Below are 13,441 nucleotides of genomic sequence, written 5' to 3'. Positions count from 1 at the left end.
CATTTAAAAATTTTTAAAATGATGTATTTTTGGAACCCAGTAAAACAGCACTCTAAAAGGTGCTGAGAAAATAGAGGCTTTAGAACAGTGTGTGAGTCAGTGAAGAACTGACCTTAATTAGAACTTCTATCTATAATTAGGACAGACTATCCTAAATATACTGCTCTAGAGTACAGAACTCTCACACAACAGAACTTTATAGGCTTTGCTTTCACTACTATAATCTTAAGCTTGTTTTTTAAAAAATATAACTGGTTGCTAAAACCGGAAAAGAAAAGAGAGAAGAGAAGAGAAGAGAAGAGAAGAGAAAGGAAAAGAGACCCATTACACTGTACAACAAAGATGTAGGGGACAAATCCCTCCTAGAATCTGAGGTCAGAATTTCTTTTCCCCTGAAAAACATGCACAGTTTATCAAGAAATAAAAACTAGGAACTCCATCAAGTTTCCTTTGCTGCCAGAAAACTGATCTTCTCTTCTCTACATGGTTGTTTTTGATCTAATTTATTTTCTATTTAACTGCACATAGGTATATCATTTTTGCAAAATACCTAAAATCCTTTTAGAAGATGGACTATAAATTTAAAAATAATAATCTTAATATGATTGTAATACTAATGTGAAATAATTTAGTCTAATAACAATACTACAAATACAGCAATTGAGTTCTTCTGTGGTTAAAATCTAGCCTTAGGCAATGCGAAAAAAAAAGCAACTATTCAGAATGACTTTGCTTTTTGGTAAATAGAACCAATTTTTACAAACAAAACTGTGTTTCCATTCTCAAGCTTTATTTTGGAAATTCAAAACTGTTATTTCATGTAATTAGAAAAGAACTTCCCTTTACAGTGTGAGACCCTTTCAAATTAATAAAATTCAAATTCCAGTTCTCATAACCAAATGTGCAAAAAAGAACACTTTTGTTTAAGGATTTGTTTTCTTCTTGTTAAACAAGATAATGATTATATTAAGGCATAATAATAGAAGCCATATCTACTGAAGCCGTACTATGTGGTAGGGAACTGTGGTTTATTTACCTACCTCTGATCACAATTACCAGCAAGGTAGCACCCTTCTCCATTTTTATAGATGTGTAATTTCCCTGAGAACACATAACAGTAAGAGCACATAGCTAGGATGTGAACACAGCACTTTCTAACTCAAAAGCCAGTATTATTTCCACTTCATGTTGCCTTCTAAAGCATAAAGCTTCCAGCTGTACAACTCCAGTATTTTCAGTAAACAGTTTTCTATGAATACTTCTAACTTGTTTCCTCATTGGCAAAATTCACTCTCAAAGCCTTACAACAGCTAAGTTTGATAAATCTTCAAACAGACCTCTGTAAGTCTGAGATTACTTCAAAATAAAGTTAAAAAAGAAAAAATCCTCACACAGAAACATTTTATTATTTCAAAATAAAGTTTAAAAAATAAAAAGAAAGAAGTCCTTGAACAGAGCCATCATTGTCTGTGGATGATGAATATGAGGTTCCATTTCATGGATTTTGGGAAAAAATTATTAAAGTTACATTCTTTTTACTTGATTCAAGGTCAAGCTCTAAAAAGCTTAGAGTGGGCGGAGTCAAGATGGCGGTGTGAGAAGATGCCGAGTTAGAGTCTCCCCACAACTAGGGTGCCTGCTGGCCACTGGTGGGAGACCCTGACACCCAAGGAGATGGGAGGAACCTCTAAGTGAACTGGTAGGATGTGGGGGGACTGAGGAGTAGGAGAAGTGGAGGTCAGACAGGATCAGTCCCCCTGAGGCCAGGGAGATCAGGAGAGGCAGGTGGGAGGGGCCCTCTGGGAGGAGCAGGAGAGGAGGGCGTTTGCCCTGCCCACTTGAGCCCAGGAAACCTGCTGGGCTCCCAGGTGAGGTCCCCTGCCCTCTGAGACCAGGGGAGGGGGGCACGTCTGGGCCCCTTCTGTTCTGTTGAGCCTAAGCCCCACCCCCCACAGCCTCCAGGGCCTTTTCCAGCCCTGTGGGTCCTAAGTATAGGCCCCGCCCACTGCCCAAACCTCGCCCTTGCTTAGGCCTCCCCCCACCCTTTTTTCCTTTCCCCTCCTCCTCTTTTTTACTATTGTGGTACTGTTGTACCTTCCGGTTGTTGGTTCATTTATTTTTATTTTTATATTCTTTCTTTTTTTTTTTTTTTGCGGTACACAGGCCTCTCACTGTTGTGGCCTCTCCCACTGCGGAGCACAGGCTCCGGATGCACAGGCTCAGTGGCCATGGCTCACGGACCTAGCCGCTCCGCGGCATGTGGGATCTTCCCGGACGAGGGCACGAACCCGTGTCCCCTGCATCGGCAGGCGGGCTCTCAACCACTGCGCCACCAGGGAAGACCCTTACTTTTATATTCTTTCTAACACATCTGTAGTTTCCTAGTCTAATTTTATTTTTTACTTTGTTATTGTTCTTTTTTTTTGGCCGCCCCTCGTGTCTTGTGGGATCTTGGTTCACGAGCCGGGGGTCGGGCTGAAGCTCCTGCAGTGGGAGCTCCGAGTCTGAACCACTGGACTAACAGAGGCCCTCAGACCCCAGGGAACATTCATCGGAGTGAGGTCTCACTGAGGTCACCATCTCAGCACCAAGACCCAGCTCTACCCAACAGCCTACAAACTCCAATGTTGGAAGCCTCAGGCCAAACAACTAGTAAGATAGGAACACAATCCCACTTATAAAAAAAAAAAGAGAGCAAAAAAATATGTCACGGATGAAGGAGCAAGGTAAAAACCTACAAGACCAAATAAATGAAGAGGAAATAGGCAATCTACCTGAAAAAGAATTCAGAGTAATGATAGTAAAGATGATCCAGAATCTCGGAGACAGAATGGAGGTTCAGACTGAGAAAATACAAGAAATATTTAACAAAGATCTAGAAGAACTAAAGAACAAACAGAGATGAACAACACAATAACTGAAATTAAAAATACACTATAAGGAATCAATAACAGAATAACTGAGGCAGAAGAACAAATAAGTGAGCTGGAAGATAAAATGGTGGAAATAACTGCCAGGGAGCAGAATAAAGAAAAAAGAATGAAAAGAACTGAAGACAATCTCAGAGACTCTGGGACAACACTAAGTGCACCAACATTCGAATTATAGGGGTCCCAGGAGAAGAAGAGAAAAAGAAGGGTCTGAGAAAATATCTGAAGAAATTATAGTCGAAAACTTCCCTAACATGGGGAAGGAAATAGTCACCGAAGTCCAGGAAGCACAGAGAGTCCCATACAGGATAAACCCTATGAGAAACACACCAAGACACATATTAATCAAACTAACAAAATTTAAATTCACAGAAAAAATGTTAAAAGCAGCAAGGGAAAAACAAAAAATAACATACAAAGGAATCCCCATAAGGTTAGCAGCTGATTTTTCAGCAGAAACTATGCAGGCCAGAAGGGAGTGGCAGGATATACTTAAGGTGATGAAAGAAAAAAACCTACAACCAAGATTACCCAGCAAGAATCTCATTCAGATTCCACGGAGAAATCAAAAGCTTTTCAGACAAGCAAAAGCTAAGAGAATTCAACACCACCAAACCAGCTTTATAACAAATGCTAAAGAAACATCTCTAGGTGGGAAACACAAGAGAAGAAAAAGACCCACCAAAACAAACCCAAAACAATTAAGAAAATGGCAGTAGGAACATATATATCGATAATAACCTTGAATGTAAATGGATTAAATGTCCCAACCAAAAGACAGACTGGCTGAATGGATACAAAAACAAGACCCATGTATATGCTGTCTACAAGAGACGCACTTCAGACCTAGAGACACATACGGACTGAAAGTGAAGGGATGGAAAAAGATATTCCATGCAAATGGAAATCAAAAGAAAGCTGGAGTAGCAATACTCATATCAGATAAAACAGACTTTAAAATAAAGACTGTTATAAGAGATAAGGAGGGACACTACATAATGATGAAAGGATCAATCCAAGAAGAAGATATAACAATTATAAATGTTGATGCACCCAACACAGGAGCACCTTGATACATAACACAAACGCTAACAACCATGAAAGGAGAAATCGACAGCAATACAATAATATGGGGGCATTAACACCCCACTTAAACCAATGGACAGATCATCCAAACAGAAAATAAAAAAGGAAACACAAACTTTAAATGATACAATAGACCAGACAGATTTAATTGATATTTACAGAACATTCCACCCAAAAGTGGCAGAATACACTTTCTTCTCAAGTGCACATGGAACATTCTCCAGGATAGATCACATCTTGGGTCACAAATCAAGCCTCAGAAAATTTAAGAAAATTGAAATCGTATCAAGCATCTTTTCTGACCACAATGCTATGAGACTGGAAATCAATTACAGGAAAAAAACTGTAAAAAACACAAATACATGGAGGCTAAACAGTACACTACTAACCAAGAGATCACTGAAGAAATCAGAGAATTAAAAAAATACATAGAAACAAATGACAATGAAAACACAACAACCCAAAACCTATGGGACGTGGCAAAAGCAGTTCTAAGAGGGAAGCTTATAGCAATTCAATCTCACCTCAAGAAACAAGAAAAATCTCAAATAAACAATCTAACCCTACACTTAAAACAACAGAGAAAGAAGAACAATGAAAACCCAAAGTCAGTAGAAGGAAAGAAATCAAAAAGATCAGATCAGAAATAAATGAAAAAGAAATGAAGGAAACGAGAGCAAAGATTAACAAAACTAAAAGCTGGTTCTTTGAGAAGATAAACAAAATTGATAAACCCTTAGCCAGACCCATCAAGAAAAAAAGGGAGAGGACGCAAATCATTAAAATTAGAAATGAAAAAGGAGAAATCACAACTGACACTGAAGAAATACAAAGGATTATAAGAGACTACTACAAACAACTATATGCCAATAAAATGGAAAACCACAAAGAAATGGACAAATTCTTGGAAACATACAATTTTCCAAGACTGAACCAGGAAGAATTAGGAAATATAAACAGACCTATCACAAGTAATAAAATCGAAACGGTGATTAAAAATCTTCCAACAAACAAAAGTCCAGGACCAGATGGCCTCACAGGCGAATTCTATCAAACATTTAGAGAAGAGCTAACATTGATCCTTCTCAAACTCTTCCAAAAAATTGCAGAGGGAGAAACACTCCCAAATTCATTCTACGAAGCCACCATCACTCTGATACCAAAACCAGAAAAGGACATCACAAAGAAAGAAAATTATAGACCAATATCACTGATGAACATAGATGCAAAAATCCTGAACAAAATAATAGCAAACAGAATCCAACAACACATTAAAAGGACCAGACACCATGATCAAGTGGGATTTATCCCAGGGATGCAAGGATTCTTCAGTATATGCAAACCAATCAATGTGATACACCACGTTAACAAATTAAGGAGTAAAAACCATATGATCATCTTAACAGATGCAGAAAAAGCTTTTGACAAAATTCAACACCCATTTATGATAAAAACTCTCCAGAAAATGGGCATAGAGGGAAACTACCCCAATATAATAAAGGCCATATATGACAAACCCACAGCAATCATCATACTCAATGGTGAAAAACTGAAAGCATGTCCACTAAGATCAGGAACAAGACAAGGATGTCCACTCTCGCCACTCTTATTCAACATAGTTTTGGAAGTCGTGGCAATCAGAGAAGAAAAAGAAATAAAAGGAATCCAAATTGGAAAAGAAGAAGTAAAACTGTTACTGTTTGCAGATGACATGATACTATACATAGAAAATCGTAAAAATGCTACCAGAAAACTACTAAAACTAACCAATGGATTTGGTAAGGTTGCAGGATACAAAATTAATGCACAGAATCTCTGGCATTCCTATACACCAAGCAACAAAAAATCAGAGAGGTTAAGGAAACAATCCCATTTACCATCGCAACAAAAAGAATAAAATACCTAGGAATAAACCTGCCTAAGGAGGTGGAAGACTTGTACTCAGAAAACTATAAAACATTGATGAAAGAAATCAAAGATGATATAAACAGATGGAGAAATATACCATGTTCTTGGATTGGAAGAATCAATATTGTGAAAATGACTATACTACCCAAAGCAATCTACAGATTCAGTGCAATCCCTTTCAAACTACCAATAGCATTCTTCACAGAATTAGAACAAAAAATTTTACAATTCATATGGAAACACAAAAAACCCCGAATAGCCAAAGCAATCTTGAGAAAGAAAAACGGAGTTGGAGGAATCAGGTTCCCCGACTCAAACTATACCACAAAGCTACAGTAATCAAGACAGTATGGTACTGGCACAAAAACAGAAATATAGATCAATGGTACAGGATAGAATGCCCAGAGATAAACCCGTGCACATATGGTCACCTAATTTATGACAAAGGAGGCAAGAGCATACAATGGAGAAAAGTGAGCCTCTTCCATATGTGGTGCTGGGAAAACTGAACAGCTACATGTGAAAGAATGAAATTAGAACACACCCTAACACCATACACAAAAATAAACTCCAAATGGATTAAAGACCTAAATGAAAGACTAGACACTATAAAATTCTTAGAGGAAAACACAGGAAAAACACTCTTTGACATAAAATACAGCAAGATCTTTTTTGACCCACCTTTCAGAGTAATGGAAACAAAAATAAACAAATGGGACTTAATTAAACTTAAAAGCTTTTGCACAGCAAAGGAAACCATAAACAAGACAAAAAGACAACCCTCAGAATGGGAGAAAATATTTGCAAATGAAACAACACACAAAGGATTAATCTCCAAAGTATACAAACAGCTTATGGAGCTCAATATCAAAAGAACAAACAATCCAATTAAAAAATGGGCAGAAGACCTAAATAGACATTTCTCCAAAGAAGATATACAGATTGCCAACAAACACATCAAAGAATGCTCAACATCATTAATCATTAGAGAAATGCAAATCAGAACTACAATGAGATATCATCTCACACCGGTCAGAATGGCCATCATCAAAAAATCTAGAAACAATAAATTCTGGAGAGGGTGTGGTGAAAAGGGAACCCTCCTGCACTGTTGGTGGGGATGCAAATTGATACAACCACTATGGAAAACAGTATGAAGTTTCCTTAAAAAACTAAAAATAGAACTACCATACGACCCAGCAATCCCACTACTGGGCATATACCCTGAGAAAACCATAATTCAAAAGGAGTCATGTACCACAATGTTCACTGCAGCACTATTTACAATAGCCAGGAAATGGAAGCAACCTAAGTGTCCGTTGACAGATGAATGGAATAAGAAGATGTGGCACATATATACAATGGAATATTAGCCATAAAAAGAAACGAAATTGAGTTATTTGTAGTGAGATGGATGGATCCAGAGTCTGTCATACAGAGTGAAGTAAGTCAGAAAGAGAAAAACTAATACCATATGCTAACGCATATACATGGAATCTAAAAAAAAAAGGTACTGATGAACCTAGTTGCAGGGCAGGAAGAAAGATGTAGACACAGAGAATGGACCTGAGGACACGGGGTGGGAGGGGGAAGCTGGGGCAAAGTGAGAGTAGCATTGACATATATACAGTACCGAATGTAAAATGGTTAGCTAGTGGGAAGCAGCAGCGTAGCACAGGGAGATCAGCTCGGTGCTCTGCAATGACCTAGAGGATTGGGATAGGGAGGATGGGAGGGAGGCTCAAGAGGGAGAGGATATGGGGACATATGTACGCATATGGCTAATTCACTCTGGTGTACAAGAGAAACTAACACAGTATTGTGAAGCAATTATACTCCAATAAAGATCTATTAAAAAAATAAAAAGCTTAAAAAATAAACATTTATAAGAATATTAAGCTAAAACTATAACAATGACATTATAACAACATGGACATGTTTAAATAGTGCTCGCTCAAGCAGGAGAAATGTGAATATGTATGCCTAAAGGCTAAGAACTCAAGAAACTTCAACTCGTGACAGTAAGCTAATTCAAAACAACGTTATATATATACAAGTGGTCTACGGAAATGTTCTAATCTTAATTGGTTTATGTGCTCTTAAAAATTTGATCATTCTAAAACTTTCCTCTATTTGTTTCAAATCTTCTCATATCACTAAGTGAAGTTGTCACGGTAAAAATATCTCAAGAGGTCTTAAGCCTTAAATTTCCAAAACTGAGATAAATGATAAGCATTTTTTTGTCCTTCCTCCAAAAAATGGGGCACTGTTATTTGTTCTTCCATTTTCTCTAGAGTGTCCCTTTCTTTCTGTTTTAGAGATTACAATAAACCCCACAAGATGAATTTATACTCAGAAGCAGGAAAAATGAAAATACTTAGATTACAGTAGTATCTCCTCTTTAGTTTGAATCTTACAAACTTGTAATCTATATGAATTGAGAGGTTTTTTTTCTACTAACAAAAATGTTCAGAAGAAAAACAACAATGTAAGAAAGATTTTAATAAGAATATGAGAAGAATAAAAAAGCAGGAATGAGTTGAAAGCAGTAATTAGTAATTTATTCTCTCCTTCATTAACAATTTTAAGTGATCCTTAAACTGTGTGAATAACACATAGCACCACAACACTAAGTAACTTTACATGGTTGGGTTTATAAAGATAGTGACTAAAACACTATTGAGATAGTGTGCTTGTTCCGAAGATTAAGCTATCACCTGGGAAAGGTGCTGGCCTACAAGGACTAACATAAGAACATGAACTACTGTCCATGCTTTCTCCTTCAACTCTCCAGAAATACTGGTCTTTATTTTTATATTTTTTGACAAGGTGATACAGTCACAAAAATCAAACAGTATAAAAAAGATTATAGTGAAAAGTTTGGCTCTCACCTTCACCCCTGTCCATCATCATTAACTCAGTTCCTTCAACCTTTTCCCCATAAAAATTTTTATTGGTTTCTTGTATATTCTTTCAGAGATTCATTATACACTTCCTTATTAAAATAAAATAGGATACATATACTTCATAAATTGTAATGTTTTTCTTTGTATTATTTATCTCAATTCAACATGACCTAAATAATGCCTGACTACACTCTCTCAATGCCTTCATGCAGTCTTGGGTTCAGTCTTAAAAAAATATTTAGCATATTTTAAATATTTAGCATATTTAAAAAAATATTTAGCAAGGTTTTAAGTGAGCAGTATCTCAAATAAAGCAAGAGAATGGTGAGCAAAGGAGACAGCAATAGCAAGTGGTTAAAAAGCCGCAAACAGGGGGCTGCCTGGTGGCGCAGTGGTTGAGAGTCCGCCTGCCGATGCAGGGGACGCGGGTTCGTGCCCCGGTCCGGGAAGATCCCACATGCCGCGGAGCGGCTAGGCCTGTGAGCCATGGCCACTGAGCCTGCGCGTCCGGAGCCTGTGCCCCGCAACGGGAGAGGCCACAACAGTGAGAGGCCCGCGTACCGCAAAAAAAAAAAAAAAAAAAAAAAGCCGCAAACAACACATATAATTAATCCATAATCCCATCAGCAACACCAAGACAAAAGAACTAGTTTTTTAAAGTTCCTAGCACAGTACCGATTACACATCATATACACTGCATTAAATATCTGTTCAATGAATCAATCAATGAATCTTCTTCAAGGCTATCTTTGCAAGTTTGGGGATAGGCGTGTGAATAGGTAGGTAGAAATTAACAACAGGTGAGTCAAGAAATTTTTTACAAAGCTGCCTTTCAAATGCTTAGAAGTTGCTATGATTATTTTGGAAAAGGTAATCCAATGGTATGATTTTGATGCCTGTGAATCTATAAGAAAATTCACTGAAAGAAAGTATCAGTCCAAAATTTCTTCAGACACAGGCCACTTGACAAACATCCTTCCAAATGATAATATAAGCCCAAATTATAATTAGATATTTATAATTATAATTAGATATTTATATAATTGCAAATTATAATTAGATTTTAGACAGGAGAGATTTAATACTTATGCTTACCATAGCGTATTGGCTTAGCTACTTCAAATTCAGGCTTACGCAGAGCCGTATTTTTATTGTATATATCATTTTACTGTACATTGCAGTCCCTTTTACAAAATTTACAGCATATTCAGTCTTTCTTTGATAAAAGAATTCCCTTTAAACTAGACTTTCTGACATAATCGTACACAATATTGATTCACTCCAAGACTTAAAAAAATATTTAGCATATTACTAGTATACTCAAAATTAACCTATTAGCAAGGATACAGGTATATTTGGTATAAAATAAAACCTCTGGACTCAAGCACTTATTTTTTATTATGGGCTGAAAATAAAAATAGAGTGATTAAGCAACAAATAAGTGGTCACAGAAATGTAGCAATAAGGATAGTGTATTTGTAGTTGGAATGATCAGGAGACACAGTAAGGAGGCAGTTTTTAAGGTGAAGCAAGAAAGGCTAGTCTCAAGGAACAGAAGATGGGGTAGGGCCTTCAGCCAGGAGAATAGTGGAGAGTCAACACAGGAGCTTGGTACGTTAAAATATCTAAGGCAGGGAATGGCAAACTACAGTCCATGGGCCAAATCCAGTCCACTGCTTGTTTTTATAAGGCTTGTGGGCTACCAATGGTTTTCACATTTTTAAATGGCTGAAAGAAACAAATCAAAAGAACTTTATGACACATAAAAATTATAAAATTCATATAATAAAGTTTTACAGGCACACAGCCATGCCATGCCCATTCATTTACCTGTTGTCTATCTATGACTGCTTTCACACTACAAGGCAGAGTTGAGTAGTTGCAACAGAAACCATGTGAATCACAAAGCCTAAAATATTTACTATCTGGCCCTTCAGAGAAAAAGTTTGCCAACCTCTTCTCTTAGGAAGGCCTATGTGGCTGAAGCACTGTGAGTGAGGGGCTGCGTGGAGAAAGAAACTAGAGAGGTAAAGAGGGGCATGCAAGCCATGAAAAAGATTTGGGTCTATATTCTAAGAGGAATGGGGAAGCCATTAGAGAATTTTAAGTAGGAAAGTGACAATCAGATATGCATTTTGAAAAGCTCATTCTGGTTGTCACAATGGTAACCCGTGTCAGGAGATAAGTAAGGAGGCTAATGTAGTAAGTAGTTCAAGCAAAGTATGAACACAGCTTAGACTATGGGGCTGGAAAAATAAAGAGGCTGGGCAAGATTACTTCTGAGATTCCCTTCCAGCTCTAAAATTTTAAGAATCACAGGAGTTTACAAGTCTGATTTTGCAACTTTCCAGGGTATTTCCAATTATCAAAAACAGTTCTCAAAACTGTTATGCTATGAACAGCTTTCTAATAGGTAGTAAGAAATATGCCAACAGAGCATTATGTATCTAAAAAGTTTGGAAATTACTGCAGGATAAATGATCACCACCACCATTAGAATGCTTTCTAAAATACAGTTTGTATTTTTTATAAGTTGGAAAGCACTACTTTTATGAAATTTACAATTAAAGAATTTACAGATAATACAATATAAATTAACACAGTGGGGAATAAACACAAATACTGCTCAAGTACATTTTCAGTGTACTTTCTTTCCTATAATGTAGTAATGACAAAACAAAGAACATACCTGCTACATTCTAACAATGTAACTTTAAGGCGGCCTTCAGTAAGTGCCCATTGTTGTATATGGATATGCTCTTCATCATCTTCTTCGAATCCTTGCAAGGTTTGGAATGGGAAAAACGGCTTAAACCTGACAAAAGTAAAGATAAGTCTAAATTTCTGAATAATAAACACCACACTTTAAAGTGTAATAACAAAACCTACCTGTAGGAAAACAACACAAAACAAACATCTAATGCTGCATGTGCCCTATAAAACCAGAGCTTACCACACTCCCCCATAACTGGCAGCAAACAGTGCCTTCTTGGTGGGACCCAGACTTCCTGTTTTTTTGGCATGCCCTCATTGACAAGGCAGGACACCCAGAACAAAGGAAAAGAAAATCTAGAAGCCACCAGTGGGCCCTGAAACTTGGGTGGGACAGGAGAGAGGTTCTTTCTGGACCAGATGGGAAAAGTGTTCCTACTGTAAAAGATCAAAATTCAGAATGCAATCTTCCATGGAAACAATAAAATTGGATAGCGATTAGTACTAGATAATGATAAATAATAATAACAACAACAACAATTAACAGCAGCAAAGGTATTTATCAGAGATGTTTACTATCTGCCAGGCAGTGTGCTAAGAGCTTTACATGCTTTATATCTTATTCAATGCTCAAAATCCTGAGTGGGCAATATGATTAGCTTCCCACTCCAGATGAAAGGAGTGAGGGTTAGAAAGGTTAAAGAATTTGTTCAACATTACACAGTGAGTGGCATAACCAGAATTCAAGCTAGTTTGACTAGTTGACTACGTAACACTTCAGATACCTATGAATTATTCAGGTCTTTATGTGCTCATTGTTAATACTCTTGGGTTTTATGTAGAAGCTTGTGGTGAGTTATAAACTATAAGCTTTAAAAACTTTAATTTGAAACATAATTCATACTCCTCCATTAAAGTAAAGGACAAAGAAAATGAGAAAATTGGGCTTGAGGGCCTATAGTTTTCAACTAACCCTACACGCTGTCACTAGACATGACATTTGTCTGCTCAAAAGCTTTAATGCCTTCTCACTAACCACACACAGTATAAAAGATAGTCAAAAGTTCTTGGTTTCATATTCAAGGTCTACCACAATTAATCTTTCCAATGGTATTTTTCCTTATTAGAAACCTTCCAATCTAGGAAGTGTAGTCACCTCATGTACCCAGAAGATGCCATGCATATTCCTGCTTTCAAGCCTTTTGTACCAACTGGAGGTTTTCCCTATTCCTCAAAGCCTACCCAAACCCTAAACACTTTCTATAATCAGCTTTAGGTCCTACATCACAGCAGACCACACGCACTGTTTTCACTCTTCTTTACCTTGCAGTCATTTAAACTGCTGGGCACTTATGCCTTGAAATCTCAAATGTGACCTGGTTTCACAATTATCTTTACCCCTCACACACACTATTGGGACTGAAGTATGTATTGATCTGATTTATAAAAATCCAACATAAAAAAATGAAACAAACATTTAGAAAATATGAATAGCCCACAACAATTTATACTGAAAGATAGTGATAGAGAGGGAGAAATACTATTTTACAGTTTCCCAATGAACAGGATTAAAGAAAAAATTCTTAGGGAAAGATAAGGAGGTATACAGACAATGCTCAGTGCTTTTCTCTTGCTTCTGAAAACAGATGGAAAACAGAAAGCCCCTTTAGTTTCCTAATTTCCATTGAAATCATTTGATTCAGACAGACTGGCACCAAATTTTTGAGAGAAAAAAAAGAAACTACATTTATCATGTTAATACGATGTTGTAGCTGAGTGTTTTTAATAAACAAGCCTTATGGCTCCTGAAGAACATATAACTGTCACTCTATTAAAAAAAAATCACAAAAAGCACTACATACACTAGCAACCTTGAATATAATAATCCAAGTTTGCTAA

The 13,441-nt window shown here is 37.0% G+C and overlaps 1 protein-coding gene across 2 annotated transcripts in view; it reads right to left on the bottom strand.

The window, feature by feature from the left end:
* Window positions 1-13,441, bottom strand: part of PDZD8 (PDZ domain containing 8) — a 100,653-nt gene that overhangs the window by 61,295 nt on the left and 25,917 nt on the right. For both annotated transcript variants that reach the window (XM_082854650.1, XM_082854651.1), the window contains one exon: window positions 11,520-11,645. In XM_082854650.1, coding sequence (XP_082710776.1) covers window positions 11,520-11,645 — 126 coding nt within the window. The remainder of the gene's footprint in view (window positions 1-11,519; window positions 11,646-13,441) is intronic.

This window comes from Leucopleurus acutus (assembly GCF_964270905.1).
Source record: "Leucopleurus acutus genome assembly, chromosome: 14".
Taxonomy (NCBI): Eukaryota; Metazoa; Chordata; class Mammalia; order Artiodactyla; family Delphinidae; genus Leucopleurus; species Leucopleurus acutus.
Note: the sequence above shows the minus strand (reverse complement) of the source record. Positions and strands in the feature narration are given on the sequence as shown.